The sequence below is a fragment of the Pelodiscus sinensis genome, chromosome 10 (assembly GCF_049634645.1).
Source record: "Pelodiscus sinensis isolate JC-2024 chromosome 10, ASM4963464v1, whole genome shotgun sequence".
In the NCBI taxonomy this organism is placed as follows: Eukaryota; Metazoa; Chordata; order Testudines; family Trionychidae; genus Pelodiscus; species Pelodiscus sinensis.
The window spans coordinates 9,358,495-9,384,195 of record NC_134720.1 but is presented as its reverse complement, the minus strand read 5'-3'; the positions used below and the strand labels follow the sequence as shown (position 1 = coordinate 9,384,195).

The 25,701-nt window shown below is 42.0% G+C and overlaps 1 protein-coding gene across 5 annotated transcripts in view; it reads left to right on the top strand.

Annotated features, from left to right (window-relative positions):
• The window catches only part of LOC102447587 (glypican-5-like), a 741,836-nt gene that overhangs the window by 19,412 nt on the left and 696,723 nt on the right, over positions 1–25,701 (top strand). For all 5 annotated transcript variants that reach the window (XM_075937487.1, XM_006125190.3, XM_075937486.1 and 2 more), the window contains exon 2: positions 5,391–5,552. In XM_075937487.1, the coding sequence (XP_075793602.1) occupies positions 5,391–5,552 (162 nt within the window). The remainder of the gene's footprint in view (positions 1–5,390; positions 5,553–25,701) is intronic.

Genomic DNA, 25,701 nt, shown 5'->3' with positions numbered 1-25,701 from the left:
CCTCCTCAGTGCCTGTCCTGGGGGGGCGGCCAAAAAAATGTTTTGCTTGGGGCAGCAAAACACCTGGAGCTGGCCCTGGCCCCACCCCCGAGTGCGCGGCCTATGCGCAGCCCCTCCCCCGGGTGGCCCTGCCCCCAGGTAGCCCAGACCCCGCCCCCGGGTGGCCCAGCAGCCCTGCGTGGCGCCCACCACCCAAAAAGGTTGGGGACCACTGGTATAGCCCTTCCAAGCCAGCAGTAAGCAATGCTGTCATTAAGACTGCTTCATTGAAGATGCTGGATATGCTCTCCCCTGTATTTTGGCCGGCTGATGTTATTCTATTTCATCTCATCTCATGCATATATCAGTGTAGTATCTGAACACCACTTTATCCTCACAGCATGCCTCTGAAGTATGGAAATACATATCCCTATTTCACAGATAGGGAACAGCGGAGCTAAGGTTTAAATTCACAACACTATCTAGGTGCACAAGCCCTATAGAGGATCTGATCTCAAATGACTTGCTTAAGATCATGCAGCTTGGGCCAGAGCTGAGAGTTAAATCCAACTCCTAGGCAAATGTCCCAACCAGGGAAGCAGGCTTCCTGTCTATGCTGCGTGAAGAAAAACTTCCTTTTGTTTTTTAAACCTGCTACCTATTAATTTCATTTAGTGACCCCTAGTTCTTGTGTTATGGGAACAAGTAAATAACTTTTTCTTTTTCACTTTCTCCACACCAGTCATGATTTTATACACCTCTATCATATCTGCCCTTTAGTCTCCTCTTTTGTAAGCTGAAAAGTCCCAGTCTTTTTTAATGTTGAGAAATGCAAAGTAATGCACACTGGAAAAAATAATCTACAGATGCAAAATGATGGGGACTAATTTAGCTATAACCACTTGAGAGAGATCTTGGAGTCATTGTGGATAGTTCTCTGAAAACATGTACTCAGTGTACAGCAATAGTCAAAAAAGTGAACAGAATGTTAGGAATCATTGAAAAAGGGACAGAGAATAAGACAGAGACTTATTGTCTCTATATAAATTGATAGTATGCCCACATCTTGAATACTGTGTACAAATGTGGGACTTTTCAGCTTAGAAAAGAGGAGACTGAGGGGGGAGATGGTAGACGTCTATAAAATCATGACTGGTGTGGAAAAAGTGAATAAGGAAAAGTTATTTACTTGTTCCCATAACATAAGAACTAGGAGTCACCAAACGAAATTAATAAGTAACAAATTAAAAAAAACAAAAGGAAGTTTTTCTTCATTCAGTGCAGCGTCAACTTGTGGAACTCCTTGCTACAGGTTGTTGTGAAGACCAGGACTTTAACAAGATTCAAAAAAGAACTAGATAAATTCATGGAGGTTAGGTCCATCAATGGCTATTAGCCAGGATGGGTAGAAATGGTGTCCCTATCCTCTGTTTGTCAGGGGCTGGAAATGGGAGACAGGAGAGAGATCACTTGATGATTACCTGTTTCTGTTCACTCCCTCTGGGGAATCTGGCACGGGCCATGGTCAGAAGACAGGATACTGGGCTAGATGGACCTTTGGTCTGATCCAGTATGGCCGTTCTTATGTATGTTAGCAAAAATGAAAGATGGGGGTTATGTAGTTGGAAAGGCCATACTGCCTCAGGTACGTGGTATGCTACCAGCTGGCTCTCCCCTCAGTTATCATCAAATGATAATTGGGGTTTTTGTGTGGCTACTGGGCAAGAGGAGCCAGAGTATATCGCAAATGGAGCAATGGCACGTTAAGGTTGCCTCCCACCAGGATGGTACATGATCTTAGAGGTACGTGAATTTATACAGGCAATCTGGAAGAGCTTTATAATCATAGAATACCAGAACTGGAAGGGACCTTGAGAAATCATCAGGTCCATTCTCCTGCCCTCATGGCAGATCCAAGTGTAACCCACACACCTAGGGACTCATTCCAGGAGGAGTAACAGGTAATTTGAACTAAGGACTTGGTTTGAATTACCATTTAACTGCCATGTGTAGCCACGGGCAGTTGGTCCGGACTAGTGACATTTAAAAATGGCGACCGGACGGAAACATGCAAATAAAGTCCGGGATATTTAAATCCCGGGCTTCATTTGCAAGTTCGAATACCTACATTAGCCTCCCTAGTTTGAACTAGGGGGCTAGTGTAGACATACCCCCAAACAGATAAGAACAAGAGATCTCTACAGCATGGGTTTAGAGTCAAGTTGCTTTTAGCTCAAAGGGTAGAGGCTGGTATACTGAGGTCCCAGGTTCAAATCCACCTTGTGGTGGTTACAGATCATCCCTGACAGATGTCTATCCAACCTGCCCTTACATGTCTCCAGGGATGGACATTCCACAACCTCCCTAGGCAATTTATTTCAGTGTTTAACCACTCTGACAAAGTTTTTTTTTCTAATGTCCAACCTAAACCGCCCTTGCTGCAGTTTAAGCCCATTGCTTCTTATCCTATCATCGGAGTCCACAGAGAACAATTTTTTCCCTCTTGCTTGTAACACCCTTTTAGATAATTGAAAACTGCTGTCATCTCCACTCTGTCTTTTCCTTTCCAAACTAAAGAATCCCAGTTCTTTCAGCTTTCCCTCATAGCTCATCTTTCCCTCAGGCATCTCTCTGTCGCTGGTTTGCCTGACCAGTAGAGGGTGTAACCTGCGCCATGCTCTCTTAGACTGCCTTCCTCTGAAAAGCGGATTTCGCTGAGTGCAGCGATGTCAACATCCAGCCTATTGAATTCATGTGCAATTAAAGCGGATCGTCGCTCAGGTCGAGTGCTGTCGGCTGAGTCTAACATGGTTCTGATGTTCCAGCATGCGAGTTTAAGTCCTTTCCCACCTTTTAAGGCGAGTGAGATGCGCCATTGATTCTTTGATATAGTTCGACCGCATATGGAGATGCCCGTTGGCCGCGGTAAGCCAACTGGGGGAGAAGGAGACGAGCTTTGTTTAGGCCACCTTTTCTAGGCCCCTCTCCATGTGGAGCAAGCAGTGCTGTACCTAAAAAAGGCTGCTTGGTCGCTCAGGGTGCTGCCGAGTGATGATGTTGTCCAGCTCATCATCAGACGACCACTAACGCCTGAGCCTCCTGCATGCAGGATTGAGACTGCGGCTGCCAGTGTCATCTTACACCTGCCGATTTCGCCCCTTTCCCATCGCTACAGGACTTAGTGAGATTGGGGGGGGAGACCTGTCTTTATGCACAGAAAGCCCATAAGGTTGGCAACAACATCAGTACCCAAATCATCTGAGGAGACAAAGGGGAAGAAGAGAAGGACAACAACTCTGATAATGAAGAATCACCAGAACACAACTACTCATCTTCCCCTAATGAAGTAGTAATATCTATAGCTACGATGGTCCCTCATGAATACAAACAGTTATTCCTAATGTGTAAGCATATTAAAAACTTACTTACATGCTAATAAAAATACCAGAGGCCACGGTAGCTCAGGTCTTAGGGTATGATATGTGTTGGGCCTACAAAGCCTACAGCTGGGTTTGCCCTTGGCTACAAGTTCATGACTGTCTCAGAATCAGAACTAGAACCAAGGCCATAGAATTCAGCTGTTTCTTTATACGGCTTGAGCTTTGGGTGTCCAGAAACAGGCAACTCCTCTCCTCATCGTGGACTGCAAAACACTGGGTTTTTGTATAGCCGGATGTGAGAATGTTGCATTTACCTGTCCCTAGATATTCTCCAGGAGATCCACTTCATATATATTTTTCTAAAAGTCCATTCTTGTCTGGAACATTTTCAGTGTAGTCCTTTACACTCCTAGTGCTTCCTTCACAGCTGTCCCCTAGAGAGGTTACGTGCAGTCCTGGCCCACAATATTATATGAACTTCACATTTAATATAGCAGAGCTCAAAGGTACTTAATCTTAATTCAATAAAGTCTCCCAAGGATATGCAGGAAATTGCCATATCTATCACACCTTACAACTAAAATCAATCACAATAGCCAAATCCCTAATGGACTTGATGGAGTCTCTGGCACTTCTCCCTTTTGAGGTCAAAAGTCTGCTTGGGATATTTATTCCTAGATATTTCTTAATTTCATAGAGGTTTTTTTTGGGGGGGGGGGGCAGGGGAGAGTAAAAGAAAGGAAGAGTCAGTGTTGAGAGGTTGTTTTGATTTTTGTTTTTAAAAGGAAGATTTTGCAACATTTTCTAAAAGTGGTTGCACTCAGGATTTGCCCACCCTCTGGAAGTTTTATTTTTACATTGAAAGAAAATGTCTTTAACTCCTAAGGCCACTCATTTTAGGCAGTTTTTCTTCAAGAGACTTTCTTAACCTTTAATTAAAAATTGCATACTCAAGAAGAGTATGCACTCTTTCTTTTAAACCTTTTGTCTTTGCACAAGTATTTTCTCGGTGTGTTCAGTTACTTCTCTTTTCTCCATTCTTCGTGATAGTTTCTGGGGGGTTTTCCTCTAAATCATCGGGATATTTGATTATGTTCCACAATCTTTCCTTTTATTGGACTTTGACTTTTGCTATCACTGTGGAAAAAATACTGTGAAAACTTCTGAATATCCATCCTGACTGTATAGAGTATGAATTCCATAATCAGGAATACTGAAGTTCCATAAAAAACACAAGAATATTCAGAGAGGTATCATCCAGAAGAACCTGTAATTTTATACAAAATCTGATGACTCAGGTTTTCTCTGTGGTTACAAAGCAAATGTGACTTCAGTTCCATTGCATTGTAAAGTAGGGAAGGATTTAAAGTTACATTTTATTTAAATAAAACTTTCCCAAAATATTTTTTTGTTAGTAAGGAGAATTTTCAATATAAGATTGTGATTAAAAATAGGTAATCTTGTTTATATTACAGTAGCACCTATAGGCCACAGAACTCCTAGCGGAGTTTGACACGTGCATTTCACACTTCTGGGCTAATGCTTTGTGTTCCATGGTTTCCACTGGAAATGCTGCTCCTTTAAATGTAGTGGGTTTAAGGTATCGCTAGCATATCATTTGGCTCTCAATATTTTAGACCAGGTGATATTTATGCTTATTGTTTATTCTATTGTTATGTCTTGTTTTTATTTATTTATTTTACTGCTTTATCCTGACATTCGGCATTGACCAGTGATGGAATCTCTGACAAGCAGGGTCAGAGTGATATGGAATAGAGTGGGAATCACAATGGCATTATGAAGATATCCAGACCTAGTTGACACTGACATAAAATATAAATTATAGCTAACTAAAATATAAATTATCATCAGTGTAACCTCAATTTCAATGTTCGTTCCTGACGGTTTTTGTCTATTGTAGGACATCCCCTTAGGTTATTAATCTGACTATAAAAGAAATGTTTTCTTTGACTTCGTATTTATTTAGAAGGTCGTTTTAATTTTTAAATTTCTGGTTTTATTTTTCAAAAGAATCGGATTTGCAGATTTGTCAACACAGAGCACCAACCTGTTGCACGAAAAAGATGGAAGAAAGTTACCAGACAGCTGTTCGGAGAGAAAGGACTCAGACCATCCAGGCCTTGAACTTTGAATTGAAATATATGATAGTTGGTCATATCACAGCTTTTCAAGGTAGGAAACACATGAAACTTAATGACCCAACAAAATAAGAGTTCAAAAGTTGTAGAAAATATATTGATTCTACTGTACAATTGTGGGCAAGCTTCTCTCGCTTGTTTTTATTATTTTTGCAAGAAACTAGGTCATGGTTTGTGCCTCAGTTCTAAAGATTTGATTCAGGAAAACATCCCTATTTGGGAGAACACTTGGGTATGTGTGTTATTTTAAGTGTTTGCTTAAATTCTCTATTAACTAGAAATAGATTTAATCACATGCCTAAGTATTTAACTGATCTAAGGCCTACCTTCTAGGTTTATAAAAAGACTCAGACTGGGACTTTCAAAGGCATACATAGAGATAGGTACTAAGACCTGAAAAAGAGCTCGGTAGCTCAAAAGTTTGTCTCTTTCACAACATCGGTACAATAAAAGATATTACCTCACCCATTTTGTGTGTCTAATATCCTGGAACCAACATAGGTACAACAATACTGCAAGCATTTGTATCTATATTCTCCCAATCAATGCCAAGGAATGTAGAAGTCCAGAAAGCAGAATAAAATGATTTTCTTCCTGGTTGTTAAAGAGTGGGCACTATCACTGATGCAGTTCAGAGAGAGAACTATAATTAACTAATGCCTTAAAATGTTTCACAAACAATGAAGTCTCTTGAAGCCTGATCTCTTCTTGAAGAGTCGTGGCACACATGGTGAATGTGAATGCATAGAAGAATAGATACTTGAAAGATTATCTTCCAGGCTCTACATTATCATGATGATAATGGGTAGAATTGCCTTTCTTCAAGTGATTGCTACGTTTGGGCTAGTGTCTTCTAGACACAGTATTACTAAGGTAAATCAAATGCTTGTGTAGGACTTTATACTGCAAACTGCTGAGAATTCTGCAGACAGTCCAACAAAATACTTAAACACAGGATTCACTTTAAACAGGTGAGTGGGCCCATTGATTTCTATGCTTAAAAACAAGCCATACTTAAGTGCTCTGTTTCTGAGCACTCAGCACCTTTCAGGATTAAGCCTTGAAGAGAACTTAAAATATACCAAATTAGATCAGGATTAATTTGATTAATATAATTAGCATTGTCGTGTATACTGGGCATTACCAGCAGGTTTGTAGATCTCTTGTCTAGATACAGCCTTTGGGTGGGGAAAGAGAATTTAAAAGAAATAAAAAAATTGTAAACCTCTTAAAGCAGTTGTTTTCAGCCTATGGTCTGTGAATTCCAGGGGATCAACATGTTGTCTGAAATTTTCCAAGAGGTCTGTTCTCCATCTGAACATTTTTAGGGATCTGAAAATTAAAAAGCTTGAAAACCTCTGTTTTAAAGTATAATCATAAAACATGCTGACAGCTTAAAAAGAGTCAAATTATAAACTAAAAGTTTGCCTTTACTTTTTTAGATGTTACTAGTTGAAGAAAGGTGAGAGCAGGAGGGGGACACCATGAGAGACATGGCATTTTGCTTTATTTCACAGTTAGTCTTGGAAAATTCTTCAGTATTCCACATGGCTTTAAAATCCAGTAGCAAGGCCCTTTTGAGCAGCACTGTAGTAAAGCAGGGAAATACGTCGGCATTGTTGAATGCTGGTGAGTGATTCAAGTGATCTTTCAGTATCGTTACGGAATAAAGATAAGGTCAGAATAGATTAACCTGTAACCCCCTTAGGTCAAGTCAGCAGCTTTATTCCCTGATGCTGATGAAGCCTTTTAAGGAAGGCAAAAGAGTCTGTTGGCATTTCAAGAAGCTTAAATTTACAAGTGTTTCTTAGAATTGGGCAAATACATTGTTTATTGTAAGTTATGGACTGTTTTCTGTCTAGGTTATATGAAAACTCTGATAATATAACTTTACCTTGTTAGATTGAGAGCTTCATTTTCTCTTTACGCTTTCCTTAGTTTTGTGCAAACATTGCTTTCTTCAGCTGATGCTGTATAAACATTCTGTTGCTAAGAGTGGTATCATATGAGACACTTACTGAGAGAGATCTTTGTATTGTTTCTTTTTGTCCATTTTGTTTTGCTGCTGTTTTGTGTTATTATAAAAAGTGAGGGCTGCAGACAGATGAATCAACATATTCTCAACAAACCTTGTTTTAAAGGGCCTTATGCTTTGTGCAGTAGGGGCAATAGAACATCATTCAAGCTTAGCTAGAGTTGCCACTTATCTAGTGGCTTATTGCTGAGGACATCTGCTATTTGTGTGATTTTCTTTGTCTTCTTTCTTCTCCCCCTTTTAGAGGGTAGCTTCTGTGTTGGTCTTGTTGCCTACCGTTGTGGGAGTGTATGATACCATCTGAGGCTTATTTTTTCCCCAAGTCAAAGCCATTGGCTACGTCTAGATTGCATCCCTTTTTCGTAAAAGGGATGCAAATTAGACGTATTGCAATTGCTAATCAAGCGGGGATTTAAATCTCCCCCGCTTCATTAGCATAAAAATGGCTGCCGCTTTTTTTCGGCATGGAGCTTTGCTGGAAAAAAGCGCCAGTCTAGATGCGGATCTTTCGGAAAATAAAGCCTTTTCCGAAAGATCCCTTATCCCTCTTAAAATAAAGGATAAGGGATCTTTTGGAAAAGACTTTATTTTCCGAAAGATCCGCGTCTAGACTGGCGCTTTTTTCCGGCAATGCTCCGTGCTGAAAAAAGCGGCAGCCATTTTTATGCTAATGAAGCGGGGAAGATTTAATTCCCCGCTTCATTAGCAATTGCGATACGTTTAATTTGCATCCCTTTTATGAAAAAGGGATGCAGTCTAGACGTAGCCATTGTGTTATGCACACTTTGTCAGTATGTGATTCTTAAAACTATAATATGGCTTTTAGGATGGGATTTTAAGAGGGTTCAGTTTTGGCATAACTTGGCTCCTGTTGGAGTCAGTGGCAGCTGGACTTTGATGTGAGACTAGTTGGGCCAGTGCTGTGGACATATACGAGTAAGATACTAAAGAGATGGGTTAACATGAGAAAAATGCATTCTAAAAATTCTCCCATATGGGCAATGTTGTTTCTCTTTTTACTGTTTGGAGGCTAAATCCCATTTACTTAGATGGGGCCATAAGAGTATGTCTACACTGGTGACTTATTTCAAAATAACTCCCCTTATTTGGAAATAACGAGGCGAGCGTCCACACTACCAATCCTGTTATTTTGAATAGGCTTGTTATTTCAAAATAATAACTCCTGCTTGTGAAGAGGAATAAGCTTATTTCAAAATAGTTATTTTGGGAGTTATCATTTCTAAATAACTTAGTTTGAAATAATCTTGTGGTGTAGACACAGCCTAACTGAGCTATAAGAATATTAGTAGGAAGGCTTGTGTATTTGATTAGAGAAGATTATGATGTAAGTAAGGCAATTTGAATAGGGTTCAACTGAGTGCTCTCTGACATGCATGTGAACCCCAAAAGACTGTTTTGAACGGAGGAGACTTCATTTTATTTTTAATTTAAAAAAGGTATTATTCTGCAGTCAAAGCTGGACTCTAACTATATTTAGGAGCTGCCAGAGTAATGCAAAATGATTAGTGTATAAAACTCAATTAAATGTATTACATCTGTGGACTGTCTTGTTATGTTTGGATAAGTGCCAGTTTCAGACCTATGGACAACTTTAGCACAACTGCCAAATCTCTTTTTTCTTTTAATTTTGCAATCTTAGCAAAACTGTGCTAGTGCAAACACTTAATAAATCAAGCATTCACAGTTTGCAACTGTCTTCGTGTAAGTTCCTGGCTGTTACATTACTGCTTCAGCACCTGACTTGAACAGGAAAAGGGACCACTTGGCACTGGCTACAGTTTTGGTAATGTTGGGAATGGATGTTGGTAGGTTGATTTCAGTTGGCTGATTGGATCCTGAGAATCTCCACCAGCAACTGGGTTCTACACTATGAAAGAGCCCTGTCCTCTAAATCGGGCATTGAGCATCTTTGATGCAAAATCAAAAAGTCTTGGTGTATTTGGCATATTGTGTATAGTCAGGCTCCCTTGTAAAGATTTCATGGGCTATTATTTAACATGTTCTGTCAGGTAAAAATCTAAAAGCCACAACCATTGTACAGACATATTGTTAACGACAGTCCCAGCCACAGTCCTTGCGAGCCTAAAGACAAGACAAGGTGGCTAGGGCAAGGGAGTAGGCAGAGTACATAAACAGTGTAATAAATAGAATAGAGTGTTTTACAGGTCTTCGATGGTCAGATTTAGTGCTAAGGACACCAACGTCCTAGCCACTATCACGTTGTTCTTCACTATATGCAGCATAGGAAAGATGAGTCGGTCCCACTCCTCAACCCCACTGTCCAGCAGTCCCTCAGTGCCCGGCCTGGGATGACCAACTAATCCTTTTTTTCCCCTTTTTGAATTGAATAGAATCTAAAATGCAACCTTATCACTAACAAAACCTTTCCATCTTGAATTCATTTTGATAGCACAAAATCCTTACTTCACCTAAGAGGGCCTTTCTCTAGCTTTTCTGATCACAAGTCAAGAGCTGAACTGCTGTAGGTTAAAGTGTAACAGATTAATTTGCTTTTGGTGATATTGCATATTTGACACCTATCCTGCCAGGTTCTCTTCCCCCTACCCTCCACACTGGCCACATTCCTCACTGGGAGAGTTCCAAACAAGGAGACTTTGATTCATTGTTAATGGATTAAAAATGGCGCTAGTGTGGAGACTGAAAGTTGCTGTCAGAAGAGGTATCAATAATCTGACAATAAAGCTTTGTTGCTGCAGACAGCAGAGAGAAACCCAACTTCCCTCCTCAGTGACTTTTTCAATGGAGCGTTAACAGGTGCTTTGTATGGACATACAGAAGCCTGGCTCTGATCTTGTCATTTTATGCTGAGGCTAATTTGCAGTAATAAGAATCCAACTGCTAGTAATTTATTCATTTGACTGATATTCTCTGGGGAAAGGCAGTGTTTAACCCAAAACAAGTTAGATCTAAGGCAGGACTAGGTAACATGGTGCTGAGAAAAGCCATCTGCAGACGCTGTGTGCCTGGGGGAAAGGGGTGAGGCTTCTCACATTGCTCTCACCCCAGGCAAAATCTTGCAGCTCCCATTGGCTGGTTTCCTTCCGGGGTCACAAGTTCAGTTCAGAGCAGTACACATGGTCCCTACAGCTGCTATGAGCACGTGCAGGGGCATGGAAGGCAGGCACCCTGGCTAGGGAACTTGCTGGGCTGCTGACTGGTAAGCGCCTCCCAGCCAGAGCTTGCCTCTGGCACCTCAACCCCTTCATCCCTCCAACCCTCTGCCTTCCTCCTGCCCCTTACCTCACATAACCCAAACTCTGTGCATCCCCATTCCTGCACCCACACCCCCTCCCAAACCCTGTAACCTCTTCTACATCCTTCCAGGTCACAACCCCCTCCCAGACATTGTACCCCAGAATCCTACCCCTCCAGCCACAACCCAAATCCCTGCACCCCTTCCTGCATTCCTGCCCCAGATCACAAACCCCTCCCAGACCCTGCACTCCCTCCTGCATCCCTCCTCCATGTCAGAATCCTCTTCTGGACCTTGCACCATCTCTGCACCCAACCCCTGCCCCAGGTCACAACCACCTCTTTTCACCCAAACTCTCTCCTGCACCCCAATCCTTTACCACAAACTCTCTTCTGAACCTAGCCTCCATCCCACACCCTGCACCTCCTCCATTAATATCATAGAAGAGTGTGGCCGTTGCCACTTACAAATTCTTGGAGTGCCCCCCCCCCCCCATCAAAAGCGATTGCCCACCCCTTATTTCTGCCTACTTCACGGAAGATGGACTGTCTGTAGTATTCTTCTCTCCAGTCTGCTTAACTTCTGTGCCTGGACAGATATTGGAGCGAATAATTAAGCAATCAGTTTGCAAACATTTAGCAGATGAGTAACCGTCACCATGGGCTTTTCAAGAACAAATCTTGTCAAATCAACCTGATAACTTTTTTTTTTTTTTTTTTTTTTTTTGGACGGGGTAACAAATCTTGTGGATGGGGGAAGTGGTAAACATGGTGTATCTTGACTTGGTAAAACTTTTGATACTGTTTTGCATGACTGTCATAAACAAACTAGGGAAATACAAACTTGGTGGACCTACTATAAGGTGGGTGCAAAACAGGTTGGAAAACAATTCAAAGAGTATTTATCAGAGGTCATGCTGTAAGTGCATAAAGAGTGGGGTTCCATAGCGACCATTTCTGGGTCTGTTTCTGTTCAATATCTTCACCAGTGATTTAGATAATGACGTAGAGAGTACACTTATAAAGTTTGTGGATGGTACCAGAAGGGAGGGGTTGCAAGTGCTCTTAGAAGAGAAGACTGAAATTCAAAGTGATCTGGACAAACTGGAAAAATGGTCTGAAGTAAATAGGGTGTAAATTCAATAAGGACAAATGCAAAGTACACCACTTAGAAAGGAACAATCAGTTGCACACATACGAAATGGGAAATGACTACCTAGGAAGGAGTACAGGCAGTCCCCGACTTACGCGGATCCGACTTACGTCGGATCCGCACTTACGAACGGAGCTTTCTCGCCCCGGAAGTCGGGGCGAGAAAGCCCCGTTCGTAAGCTGCTCCGGTGCCCCTGGTCTGCTGGAGACCGTCTCCAGCAGACCAGGGGCACCGGGCGGGTTCCCGCGCTTCTGAGGCTTTGCCGTGGGCACTACTGGACCAACCCGGCAGCACCCCAGCTGCTCTGCCCCAGGTCCTGATTCAGCCGCTGCTGGTCAGTTTCAGCAGCGGCTGAATCAGGACGTCTGGGGCAGAGCAGATGGGGTGCTGCTGGGTTGGTCCAGTAGCACCCCAGCTGCTCTGCCCCAGGCGTCCCCAAGTCAGCTTCTGCTGAAACTGACCAGCGCTGACTACGGGAAGCCCCAGGCAGAGTTGCTCTGCCCCGGGCTTCCTGGAATCAGCTGCTGATCAGTTTCAGCAGCAGCTGACTTGGGGATGCCTGGGGTTCTTAAGTTGATTCTGTATGTAAGTCAGAACTGGCGGTCAGTTTCAGCAGTGTCTGAATCTGGACGCCAGTTCCGACTTACATACAGATTCAACTTAAGAACAAACCTACAGTCCCCATCTTGTACGTAACCCGGGGACTGCCTGTACTGTGGAAAGGGGTCCGAGGGCCATAGTGGATCACAAACTAAATATGAGTCAACAGTGTGACATTGTTGCAGAAAAAGCAAACTTCATTCTGGGATGTATTAATAGGAACATTGTAAGAAAGACCTGAGAAATATTTCTTCCTCTGTACTCCGTGCTGATTAGGCCTCAACTGGTGTATTGTGTCCAGTTCTGGGTTCTACATTTCAGGAAAGATGTGGACAAATTGAAGAAAGTCCAGAGAAGAGCATAACAGTTTTCACATCCATAAAAAGTTGTTTCAAGAAGGAGAAAACTTGTTCTTTGTAACTTCTAAAAATAGGACAAGAAGCAGCGGACTTAGGGTGTGTCTAGACTACATGCCTCCTTCAACGGAGGCATGTAGATTAGCCAGATCGGAAGAGGGAAATGAAGCCGCGATTAAAATAATCGCGGCTTCATTTAAATTTAAATGGCTGCCCCGATCTGCCGATCAGCTGTTTGTCGGCAGATCGGGGGAGTCTGGACGCGATGCCCCGACAAAGAAGCCTTTCTTCATCGACACAGGTAAACCTGGTTTCACGAGGCTTACCTGTGTCGATGAAGAAAGGCTTCTTTGTCGGGGCATCGCGTCCAGACTCCCCCGATCTGCCGACAAACAGCTGATCGGCAGATCGGGGCAGCCATTTAAATTTAAATGAAGCCGCGATTATTTTAATCGCGGCTTCATTTCCCTCTTCCGATCTGGCTAATCTACATGCCTCCGTCGAAGGAGGCATGTAGTCTAGACACACCCCTAAATTGCAGCAGGGATTAGGTTGGACATTAAGAAAAAACTTCCGAACTGTCCAGATAGTTAAGCACTAGAAAAAATTGCCTAGGGTGGTTGTGGAATCTCCATCATTGGAGATTTTTAAGAGCAGGTTAGACGAATAGCTGTCACAAGGATGGTCTTGATAATGATAATACATAGTTCTGCCATGAGTGCAAGGGAGTGCAAATGACCTCACAAGGTTGCTTCCAGTCCTATGATTTTACGGTATCCTAACATATTGTGAAACCATAGCTAGTTCTATTCTCTGGCCTTGCTGTTCCCGAAGTATCTGGCGATACTGTGAGGATGGCTTGCTCTTCACAAGGCAGGGGAATGCAAGCTGGAGTGACTCCCTGTTACTATTGTATTGTTAATAATCAGAGTACCTAGACTCCATGCTGAGATTGTATGCATGGTAAGGGTCAATCCCTGCCCCCAGAGTTTGTGTTCTAAACAGGCAGTATATGGGAGGGAAAATGGAGGCACAGACAGGTGGAGTGCCTTTGCCTTGCAGGTCAGTAGCAATCCAGGCACAGACCTAAACACTCCTGACACCCAGGCCAGCATTCCCCATTGCAAAAGCCAGGTCCAGGCTGGCTGTTTCTCCGTGCAGGCAGTAAGATGACTGATAGCACAGTGATCAATCATGCCATGTTCCTGCATGATAGCCGGCACCTTAAGAAAGGCGTAATTTTACTAGCCAGCACCATCTGCCTTGTGGCTGGTGTATGAAATGACATTAAACAGCTTACTTTGCTGAGTCACAAGGGTGCTGACACATGCATTTTACTGAACTCGGAAATATTGGCTTGAAATGTGGGCGACTGGTTAGCAAAGCTGATGTGCAATGAAATTTGCAAAACAAACAAAAAAGACTGGGCTGCAGAATACGGTCAGGTTTGTAGTTAATTACTATATGAAATGTAGGAACAGTGTGGTAAATGGATGGCATCCAAAATCAATGAGCTATTTAAAAAAATCCTGCCTGTGGTTTCCATTATTTACTGCAGATGCTAGAGATGTAGGAGTCTTATTTTTAAATAGTGTTTTTTTTTTTTTTTTTGTAATCCGATAATACTTAGTCTTTTATCTGGAGAAAGTGTTACACATCCCTTTCCACATGCACGACCCGTCTGCTAAGTAGAGTCCTGCACCCTACTGACCTACTGAGCAAAAAGTTGGCCAGTGTGTATAATTTTGTTTTGGCTTGGTGAACAAAGGGCTTCCTAGAGAGAGAGAGAGAGACCAGGGAGAGGCTCTTCTGGCGTGTTTCTTTTCCCCTCCTGTACAATGTTCAGTCTTATTTAAATGGGCCAAATGATTTCTGTGTATAGCTGCCAAATCTCCTTCTTATTTCTGAAAAATATTTCAGTCTGAAAGGAAGATTGTAATATCCCTTTTAGCCTGGGCATCTTATGCAAGATGGGTATTCTCTGGTCTCCTGTTGGCTTTGTGCTGTGCTTGTGTTTACCAGTTCGGATGCCTCTGCATCTTCACAGGAGTAAGATACATTTGCTTACATCAATCACTGTCATATTACCACTGCTGTGTGTGTGTGTTTACAGTATCTAGCTCTTTGTAGCACTTTTAATCCATGGATCTCAAAGCACTTGACAAAGGTTAGTATCATTTCCCCAGTTTGCAGATGGGGAGCTAGGGAAACTGAGACACAGAGCTGAAGTAATTTGTCCACCGTCACCCAGCAGGCCTGAAGCAGAAACTAGAATAAACTTCAGATTTCCACAGTCTGTTTTGTCCCTCGTGAGAGGCAGCATGGAGTAATGGATAAGATACTGGCTTGGGATTCTGAATGAAGGATCGTTTTTGTTGAAGCTATTCATCCCCCACGTTATGACTGTGAGGGTTGCCAGGTGTCCGGTATTCACCTGGACAGTCTGGGATTTTTGGCTCCTGTCTGGTAAAAAAATTCAGAGAATACCAGACACCTGAGATGTGTTCAGTATTTTCTGAATTTTTCCCCAGCCAGAAGGCAAAAATGCCGGGCACCTGACAACCTGACAAACACTCAGCGCCTGGCCTCCCTCCCTCCCGTATTCCCCCCCGGCTCCCAACGCCCCCAGTCCCCCGACCCCAGCCCCCATGCTTACCTGGTTCCCCGAACTTCCAGCACAAAATGGCTGCTGGCCAAAAGACGTAGGGGAAGCAATGTTTTCCCCTGGGTTTTAGTGCTCAACCTCTCCCCTGTTCGTATCCCTGCACTAACTCTTAAAGAGGACATGCTGTTTTAATGCTGTTTTATTTTAATTTTTTTGTGGGGGGGGCTTGCTTGGAGTCCTTTTTTTTTTTTTTTTTTTTTTTTTGGGCTCAACAACTTTGGTCTCCCCCCCCTTAACAGAATTTCCCCCCCTTTTTTGGGGGGAGGACGGTGTTCGGTATTTTTGTTTCAACCATCTGGCAACCCTAATGACTGTACCCCTTCTTTCTCCACTGGCTCCCTCTCATTCTGTGCATCAGGAACCAGAGAATATGCCAGTGTTATGAACTTTCCATCACAGCTTCACTAACCCTTCTTCAGCCTTAGTCTATATGTGGAGAGTAAAGGTTCAAACTTCTTTCTGATCAGTATCCTTTTCTTAGCCCTATACTGAATTATACTTTGCAGCATCCAATATTCTGTGAAGTTTTGGCCTTTTTATCTTCTAAGTATGTAAAATTAAAAAACTCTTTGAGTTGTGCCAGGGAGCATGAATTAGCTTCACATTGTGAACAAATGATTTTTAAGCTTGTGCTGCAGTGTGCATCTTGTGCATACTTGACCTCCAAACTCTTAAATCAGAATGGAACATTTGTTTGGCTGTGTACTGCAATAGGATTATTTTCTATTTCTATGAGTGTGTATTTTCTGAGTACATTTTCACAAGTTGTACATGACTCTTGTCTGTATTTTTAAATTCAGGCTGACATATATGCATAAGAAACAATTGTAACTTCTGATACATAATAGAAAAGTGTGGTGTGTCTACTCTTGTTCCCTAATTTGCAAAAAAATGTCAGTGTGGTGATTTTCTACACATATAATGAATGAAAGGAAAGTGTTTTTAACATTGCATCCAGCTGTGTTCAATATAATGATTTAAATCTTCAAGTAATATGGGAAAAAGTAATCAAAACTATAGTCCAGTAGATATGTTTATGCATATAACATATATTTAGAAGACTTGTATGTAGTCCAGAATAGAAACATTGAATATTTTGTATAGTTTGGATGGTATTTTTAAAAACAAATTGAGACTCAATGTAATCAGTCATTATGTGTATTGATAGTCCAAATCCTTATTCATTTTGAATTCAGATTAGTAATCTTTGACAGGTCATAGCTGTTTCCTTTCAAAAAGCAGTTATGTTTCCTGAGCTCTTCTACAGTGGCTGGTAGAATTCTTGGGTTCTTTGGATAAAAAAGAAGCCTGGATTTCCAACAAGGCACATTTCTCATGCAGTTTGGTCACTCATTTTCACATGATTCAGCACAACACTCCCTACATATTTTAGCATGTAGTAAGGCTATCCTCAACTGTGGCAAGAACATCACTGTATTGCTGAGGTCCTGATCTTCTTCTGTGAATATGAAATTGAGATTCATTTGGGAAAATCCATAAGCATGAATGTGAAGAGGGAAGGAGAAAATTCTCAACTGGTGTAAATTATCATAGGTCCTCTGACTTGACTAGTTCTGAATTTGGCCCAACAATTGGACAAACATCTGTATTAGTCCTACCTTCTTTTTTGCTTTTTTATTTTGTTTTCTAGCAGCTGGAAATAAGGTTCTCCTTTGAATTTGGTTTGATTGTTTGCTTTCTAATTTTATGCCTTTTTAAACTTTGTTTTTCCTGAAGATGTTGGTGGTCTAAAGAAGTTTTCAAGAATCTATTTAATTAAATTCGGCATAATTTTAAAAATCCAGACTACACCAGCAAGTCTTCTGTTTTCTAATATGAAAAATGATGCAACATGAGGATATCGATGTTGTAAATCTTCAGCAAATTTCCAAGTTACTTGCATTTTGCCAATAATGCAATAAGAGGCTTTCAACATTCCTATTCCAAAGCCTGTTTGGCTTGTTTTATGGCCCAGATGAGAAACTTTAGGAATTATTGAGTTGCTGATACGATGACTGGGCTGAGTGTTTGGTCACTGAGTTGAAAGTATTCATTATAAATTCTCACTTAATCGTGGTCTACACCAGGGTGTTATTTTGAAATAAGTGGCATGTCCACACTACTAAGCTAATGGGCTGCTTATTTTGAAATCTATACTCCTGCTTTCCTTGCAAAATAGCAGTAATGTGGATGCCCCAGTGCTGCTATTTCAAATTAATTACTCCCCGGTACTTCCTGGGGCTCTAAGTCTAGTTAGTGTGTCCACATTAACAGAGCCTGCCTTGGACTAATTTTGAGGCTTCTCGAATTGGGGACACACTATTTCAATTTTGTAAAATTGGGAGTTATTAAGTTGAATTTAGTTATTTTGAAATATTTTCGTAGTGTAGACGTGCTTAGATTGGGCCATATGAAGTGTCTACTCCATAATAATAATAATACTCAGAAATACTAATAACATTATTGTTGTTCTTATTTGTCTTCTGAGTTTTGCAGCTTTTTCTGGATGAACCAGGAAAAAGCTATTTTTTCACCTTTGGCATTTTGTTATATTGACTGTGTGATTAGGCAGGATATATATTTTTTAAAAAAATGAAAAATAGAAGGGAGGGAAAAAGTATCCTAAAACTTCTTCAGCTAAAATAAGCATTCCAAATAGTAGCCTCACATGAAAAATTAAACGAAAACCTAATGAGAACAAACACTACCTAGCTTTCAGTCATAAATCACTGTCTTGCAAACCAGGTTCACTGACATAAATCATGTCCAAACAAGTCATTACATAATCTCTAAATTGGTAACTTACTGCACTGCAAACACAATCTATTTCCTTTTAAACATTGAGAAGACCTTTCTATCCAGTCTTGTAATTAATTTCACTAAAGTGGGCTAATCAGAGTAGAGGGATTCTATAGAAGTATTATTGGATAACAGTAGAGTGAGTCCTCTGTTACAATTTCAAGTAACCTGTGTGCAAGTCTGCTCTGTGTAAGCATTATGTGCTTATTTTCCAACTGTATGGTTTGCAGAACTCTGAACTCTGGGTGACTGACAACCATTGCAACTCAAGCAGATTCCAGGCAACATAACTGCACTGTTTTTGTTAATAACAGTGCTATGAATATCAAAACATTTCTTTTCTGACTGGTTATTAGAAATGCATTGCTTGGACTTCTAAACTGATAGATTTGATTTTATTATACCCATGTGTAATTTAAATATTCTGAATATGAATATTTAGAATCAGGAAACTTGCATTTGGTGAACTTGATTTTTAAAATTGAGTCAATGTAATATCAAATTACAGTAAGTATTAATTTTAGTTTAAAACAAACAAACAAAAAAGATCCAGTTTATTCCAAATAGCCATCAGATTGTTGTTGGGGTTCCCCAGTCTGTCTTTTTTACTGTATTTAGTGGTTGTTATCGGATACCTAGATTGTAAGCAATTTCATGCAGGGATCCTCTCTTCATAAGCTACTTATCCAGTGCCTAACAGAATGGGGCTGGTACTAGGACCTTAAAATGCTACTTCAGTACAGCTAATCATAGAATCATAGGGCTGGAAGAGACCTCAGGAAGCCACCGAGTCCAGGCTCCCGCCCAAAGCAGGACCACCCCCAACTAAATCATCCTAGCCAGGCCTTGTTGAAGCCAGGACTTAAAAACCTCTAGGGATGGAGATGCCACCACCTCCCTAGGTAACCCATTCCAGTTCTTCACCACCCTACTAGTGAAATAGTTTTTCCTAATATCCAACCCAGATCTCCCCACTGTAACTTGAAACCATTGCTCCTTGTTCTGCCATCCGTCACTACTGAGGACAGCCTCTCTCTATCCCCTTTGGAACCTCCCTTCAGGTAGTTAAAGGCTGCTATCAAATCCCCCCTCACTCTGCAGACTAAACAAGCACAAATCCCTCAGCCTCTCCTCATAGGTCATGTGCTACAGCCCCCTAATCATTTTGGTTGCCCTCCACTGGACCCTCTCCAATGCATCCACATCCTTTCTATAGTGGGGGCCCCCAGACCTGGACGGAATACTTCAGATGTGGCCTTATCAGTGCCAAATACAGGGGAATAATCACTTCTCTAGATCTTCTGGAAATGCTCCTTTTAATGAACCCTAATATGCCATTAGCCTTCTTGGGTGCAAGGGCACACTGCTGACTCATATCCAGCTTCTCATCCACTGTAATCCCCTGGTCTGCCGAACTGCTGCCTAGACAGGCAGTCCCCAGCCTGTATCAGAGCTTGGGATTCTTCTGTCCCAAATGCAGGACTTGTCCCTGTTGAACGGCATCAGATTTCTTTTGGCCCAATCCTCCGATTTGTTTAGGTAACTCTGGACCCTATCCCTGCCCTCCAACGTATCTATCTCTTCCCCAGCTTAGTATCATCCGCAAATTTGCTGAGGGTGAAATCCATCCCCCTCATCCAGGTCATTAATAAAGATTTAAAGGGATAGCCAAGTTAGTCTGTAACAATCAAAACTTAAAAAACAACAGATAGTTTAGTAGCACTGTAAAGACTAACAGAACATGTAGATGGTATCATGAACTTTTGTGGGCATGGCCCACTTCTTCAGATGACCAGAGTGTTGGAAGTCCAGAACCAAGAATAAATAAAGGGGAGGGGAGGGAGACAGTGGTTAGATACATTACAAAGGGATAGCCTAGCCAGTCTGTAACAGGAAAAACTTAAACAACCAATAGTCTATTATAATAAAGATGTTGAACAAAACCGGCCCTTGACCCAACCTTTGGGGCACTCCACTTGATACTGACCGCCAACCAGCCATTGATCACTACCCGCTGGGCCTGAAAATTTAGCCAGCTTTCTATCCACCTTACAGTCCATTTATCTAATTCATGCTTCCTTAACTTGCTGGCAAGGTTTATGTGAGAGACCGTATCAAAAGTTTTGCTAAAGTCAAGGTATATCATATCCACTGACTCCCCTAATATGTGATATGTGGTGTTTATTCATTTTCAATGATCAGGTTTCCCTATTGCAGACACCTATAATCACAATTACCATCTTGATTTCATCTTTGATTTTGTGGGCCCCCTTAGGCTCTGGTGTGGGCCAAAAATGAGGGGATCAGGGCGTATGAGGGGGCTGCCAAGAAGCAGCATAGGGATGAGGGTGTAGGGTCTGGGTGAAGCTGGAGTATAGGAGTGGGTGGGGTGGTCTGGCCAGAGTATTGAGCGCAGAAGCAGGCTGGGTGGTGGGGCTGGCTGAGAGGCTGGATTCAGGAAAAGGCTGGCGGTGGGGTCTGGTTCGGAGGTTGGGGGCAGGAGTGGGCTAAGGGTGCGGGTTCTGGGCAGGAGGTGGGGTGCAGATAGGGACATGAGATCGGAGCAGGAAGGAGGGTGCAGGATCGGGGTGCTGGGTCTCAGTGGGAAGGGTGCATGTGAGGGTGAAAGGAAAAGCGAGAGGCTGATAGCAGCAATGAATGAAAACTTGGGTCTCTGGCAGTCACTTGCCAAGCCATGCTCAATTCAAAAGCCAGAGGGGTCTGCAGAAGCTCATTTTATAGTTACATTGATTAGTCATTCTCCGGTTGAAATGGGGAAAATAGTGCAAATCGATCAGGACGACCAGATAACATAAATCAACAAGGTTTCTTGCTGGAAGGAATAAGTCTCAAAGAGCCATTAATTTAATGTCCTTTGTTCTGCTCCTTTGCATTCAATGGCTGTTGTTGGGGGACAAGCAGAACAGCTTGCTGAGCAGAGTCTCCTTTTTGGTGTTCCTGGCACTCGGTGCCGTGCAAGAGGAGACAGGTGTTGCATTGATGTTGAGGGCTTAATTCAAATTTAGGTGGCTACAAATTTTGGAGATTAGGCTCCCCCTTGAGCACGTAAATTTGTGTGGAGATTTGCTGCTGCTTCATATCTGCTTCCTCCTGGCACCAGAAAGTCAGCAGGATCCATGTGTCCATTGATTGTGGCTGCTCAGCAGACTGTAGGGGTAGGGGTAATGTCTTTTGAGAGAAGTTTCCTCTTTCCTCCATTTGCTCCACCCACCGCAGAAGGGACATAAACATGGTTGGGGGAGAAAGTGTCATAAAGAAAAGTTGGTGGGAGTCTTGCTGTGACTTTACTTCCCTTCCTTATGGGCGAGACCTTCACATGGAGTCTCAATCCATGCATGGCTCAGTGAAGGGAGGATCCAGGTGTGACGGCGCGTTGGGGGTCCCCCGTCTCCTGCACCCCGAAATGGCACAAACAGACTTCACCAGTCGGTGGAATAGAGGAAGTTTATTGCCTCTCCAGGATACAGCACAGCACAGCACAGATGTAATCTGGTCACAGAGCTGGGCTAGGATGCCTCAGGCCCCCTTGAGATGGGGGAGACCAGGCCCCTAAACTCCAGCCCCTTTCCCTAGCCTGTCTCCTCCATGCTCCCAGACAGCCAGCAACTAACTAACCCTCTTCCAGCCCTGCCCCCCAGCCAGGGCAGCATTCCACCTTCCTTTGTTCCTCTCCATGGGGGGTGTCTGGCCACTGGTTTGCATAGTGACTCATCCTGTTTTGCTGGGTCGTGGTACCCACGGCAGCCAGTGGGGGTTACCCCAGAGCCAGCAGCATAGAAACCAGCCAGGTACCCCCACTACGTCACACCAGGCCATTCTGAAAAGGTACTTTCTTTATTTGTATGCCTGGTGACTCAGAGGAGTCAGTCAGTCAGTTGTCATCCTGAGAGTACAGATTATTTCCTTTGAATGAGGACCCTCAGCTGGTATAGCTCCACCAGCTTCTGGGGGTGATATGCTAATTTATACTAAAGGGAAACCCATGAGACTTGAAGATTCAGCAAGTCACTTATAAGGCCCAGAGTTCTGAAGGCATTTGTGCATTGCTCTGCTCAGAATTGCAATGCCACACTGATTTTCTGAGGCTGTCTCATCTGCAAGAGGAGCTTAAATGCCATTCAGTTTCATGGCATTTAGGAACCTAAGTTGCATATGTTGCTTTTCAAATGAGATTGAGGCTCCTGCGTCGGTTATGTGCTCCAACACAGGAGAGGAGCAGTACCTAACAATCTCTATACATCTGGACTCTACAGACTTGCTTAACTTTAAACATGTACAGATTGAACCTCTCCAGTCCAGCACCCCCGGGACCTGAGAGATGCTGAGCCAGAGAATTTGCTGAACCACTAGGGTGGTGGGAGGAGGTCAATATGCTCTAGCAGCATTACCAACACTTCCACTGCTTACTGGGCTCTTAGAAGGCACTTAGGGTATATTAGAGCTACACAACAGCACAGAACACTGAGAACCAGGACTGGTGGCTGTAAATAAACTTTATGGGACCATGGGAAAGTTGGCTGTACCCAAGATAAGTGGACATCTGGCTCACTAAAATCATGCTGGACCATAGATGTTGCCAGACCAGAGAGCACCAAACTAGAGAGGTTCAGTCTGTATTTAACTGCCATTATCTTCCTTGGAAATAAACCTCTGCTTTCTTCCTTTGCAGCGTGGGAGGTCTAAGGGCCCAAGACTGCAAGCTTTTACACATAGGAGTAGTCCTTATATACTGGTAGCCAGGGCCAGCTTTAGGAAGTGTGGGGTCCAATTCGAACCATTTTGGTGCACCACCCCTCCCCCCGGATTTTTTGTTGAGCCAAAAAAAAAAACCAAAAACCAAACCACAACCACACATAAATATTACATCAAGTAGATCTGATCAAAATCATATCTATATAATTGAACATTTTTTTAAAAAAATGCCATCTGTTGTTATGCAAAATTTTACACAAAATTAAATCAGTTGTCTTAAGTGTAGGTCAAATATTTTCAATTGCAAACTATCCAATTTTTTCAATAAAGTTTAAAATTTGATTTTTATAAAGTATCCAGAGAGCATTGCAGTTTTCTGTTACATTAATTTACTTTTTAAATAACAAAAATGGAGTCTTTGTTAAGAAAGTGTCAGTTCTGTGGTCAAATTCCAGTCCTTAGTGATTTCAGCACCAATGATTTCACTAGGTAATATGGTACCTCACCACCATTGCCTCCTTGCACTGCCCTTCAACGCATTGCCTGCATGTTGAGTCCAAGGTCAGTCTACACAAGATTTTATCAATGATTTTTGCTCAAGCAATCACTGAGACAAGACAAGGACTCTCAATTGATTCTAGTCAGCTCTGCCTTTAAATACTGGGGCTATGTCTAGACTGGCAAGTTTTTCTGCAAAATCATTAGATTTTGCGAAAAAACTTGCCAGCTGTCTACACTGGCCGCTTGAATTTCCGCAAAAGCACTGACGATCTCATGTAAGATTGTCAGTGCTTTTGCGGAAATACTATGGCTGCTCCCGTTCGGGCAAAAGTCTTTTTCCGAAAGACTTTTGCGCAAAAGAGCCAGTGTAGACAGCACAGTACTGTTTTCCACAAAAAAGCCCCGATCGTGAAAATGGCGATTGGGGCTTTTTTGCGGAAAAGCACCTCTAGATTGGCCACGGACACTTTTCCACAAAAAGTGCTTTTGCGGAAAAGCGTCCTGCCAATCTAGACGCGCTTTTCCGAAAATGCTTTTAATGGAAAACTTTTCCGTTAAAAGCATTTGCGGAAAATCATGCCAGTGTAGTCGTAGCCTGGATGTAAAGTGTCAGATGTAATTGAGGACTCCCAAACAGACTCTACACCACCAGAAATAAAACCTGTTTCCATCTTTTGTGGCTTTCAGTTAGATGTGACTCACTATCCTCTGCTTAGTGTTCAAGTTATGGTAGACCCTAAGCCACGTCATAATAAGTTCAGGTCTTTAACCTTTTAATCATACAATACAGATAACAACATTTCATTTGCCCAGCTCCAAGTCTTAAGTGAATTTCAACCCAAAAGAGCCAAAATTGATCACCTTGACACAGCAAGTGTGTCTACTGATCTCTGGCAAAGTAAGTTGACTATATAGACTCATATAGACTTTAAGGTCAGAAGGGACCATTATGATCATCTAGTCTCAACTTTCCTACAGTTAAGGTCTGCTTGTGAAGCCTTTTCCTACAGTTGATTAACAGATGGCAGTAGATAGCTCATTCAGACCACTGGCTGATAATAGTTAGTTACCCTGACCAGTCATTAACCATAGTCATAAACTCACCCTACTCTCCATTGTCTCTATGATTCTCTGATGACCTGTGACAAAAAAGGAGGGTGGAAAGGGAAACTGAAGGGAGAGACCTCTCTAAATTCACCAAAGAGCAGTATTGCCAAACCAAAAACTCACAAGGAACACCTACACAAAGTTATGAAAATGGTCTACAAATCATAAGATATTTTAAAAATAAAACATGTTGGATTTTTATTGGCCTTTTGTTTCTTGAGTATTTAAGGTTCATGTTTTAAAGCTTTCCTCCTTAGCTGTAAGGCCCAGAAGTATAGAGAACCTTTTTTAAATGAAAGCTGAGATTCCTACATAATCAATTGACTCCAGGCCTTTAGAAAAACACCAAATGTTTTGTGACTCATGGTAAAACCATGGAGGAATTCTTGTGAGCCCATGCTTTGCCCACAGTATAAATAAATAAAAAAATCTTCTCCACTAAACATCCTCATGAGATACTGCAAATGGTGAACTGAATTCAACAGCTCCTGATATGAACAGGTATCAACCTAGTTTTTCATATTTGAGATGGGTTACCAGGAATCATACATGACAATATGAAATCTTTTCACTTTCAAGTCAGCATATTCAAAAAGCACCTATCATTTTGATCCATGCATTTATGGGATAGTGAAAGAGAAAGGAGGGGAATTAGTGTAGATAAATGTTCAACTTAAAAAAAAAAAAAAAGCCTGAAGGAATTAGGACTGGGCTCTTACATTTCATGTTCAGAACTGACTAGGACACTTATGACCAGATTTTCAAAGGTGTGTAAAGATCAGATAGATATCTTTGAAGATCCGAGTTGGCAACTGTCTCTTTAGGAGCTAAATTACCTTTGAAAATCTGAGCTTATATTTCCAAGTCCAATTTTCAAAAATGACTTTAGTCAGTCAAGTGCCTTTGAAAATTTTAACTGGGGGCCTAAAGAGACAAAAATAGACAAAAGGCAGGAGATGTGGTATTCCTTTTAAAAACATGTGACATCTATTTTTAGCTACATTTTATATTATTTTTCTC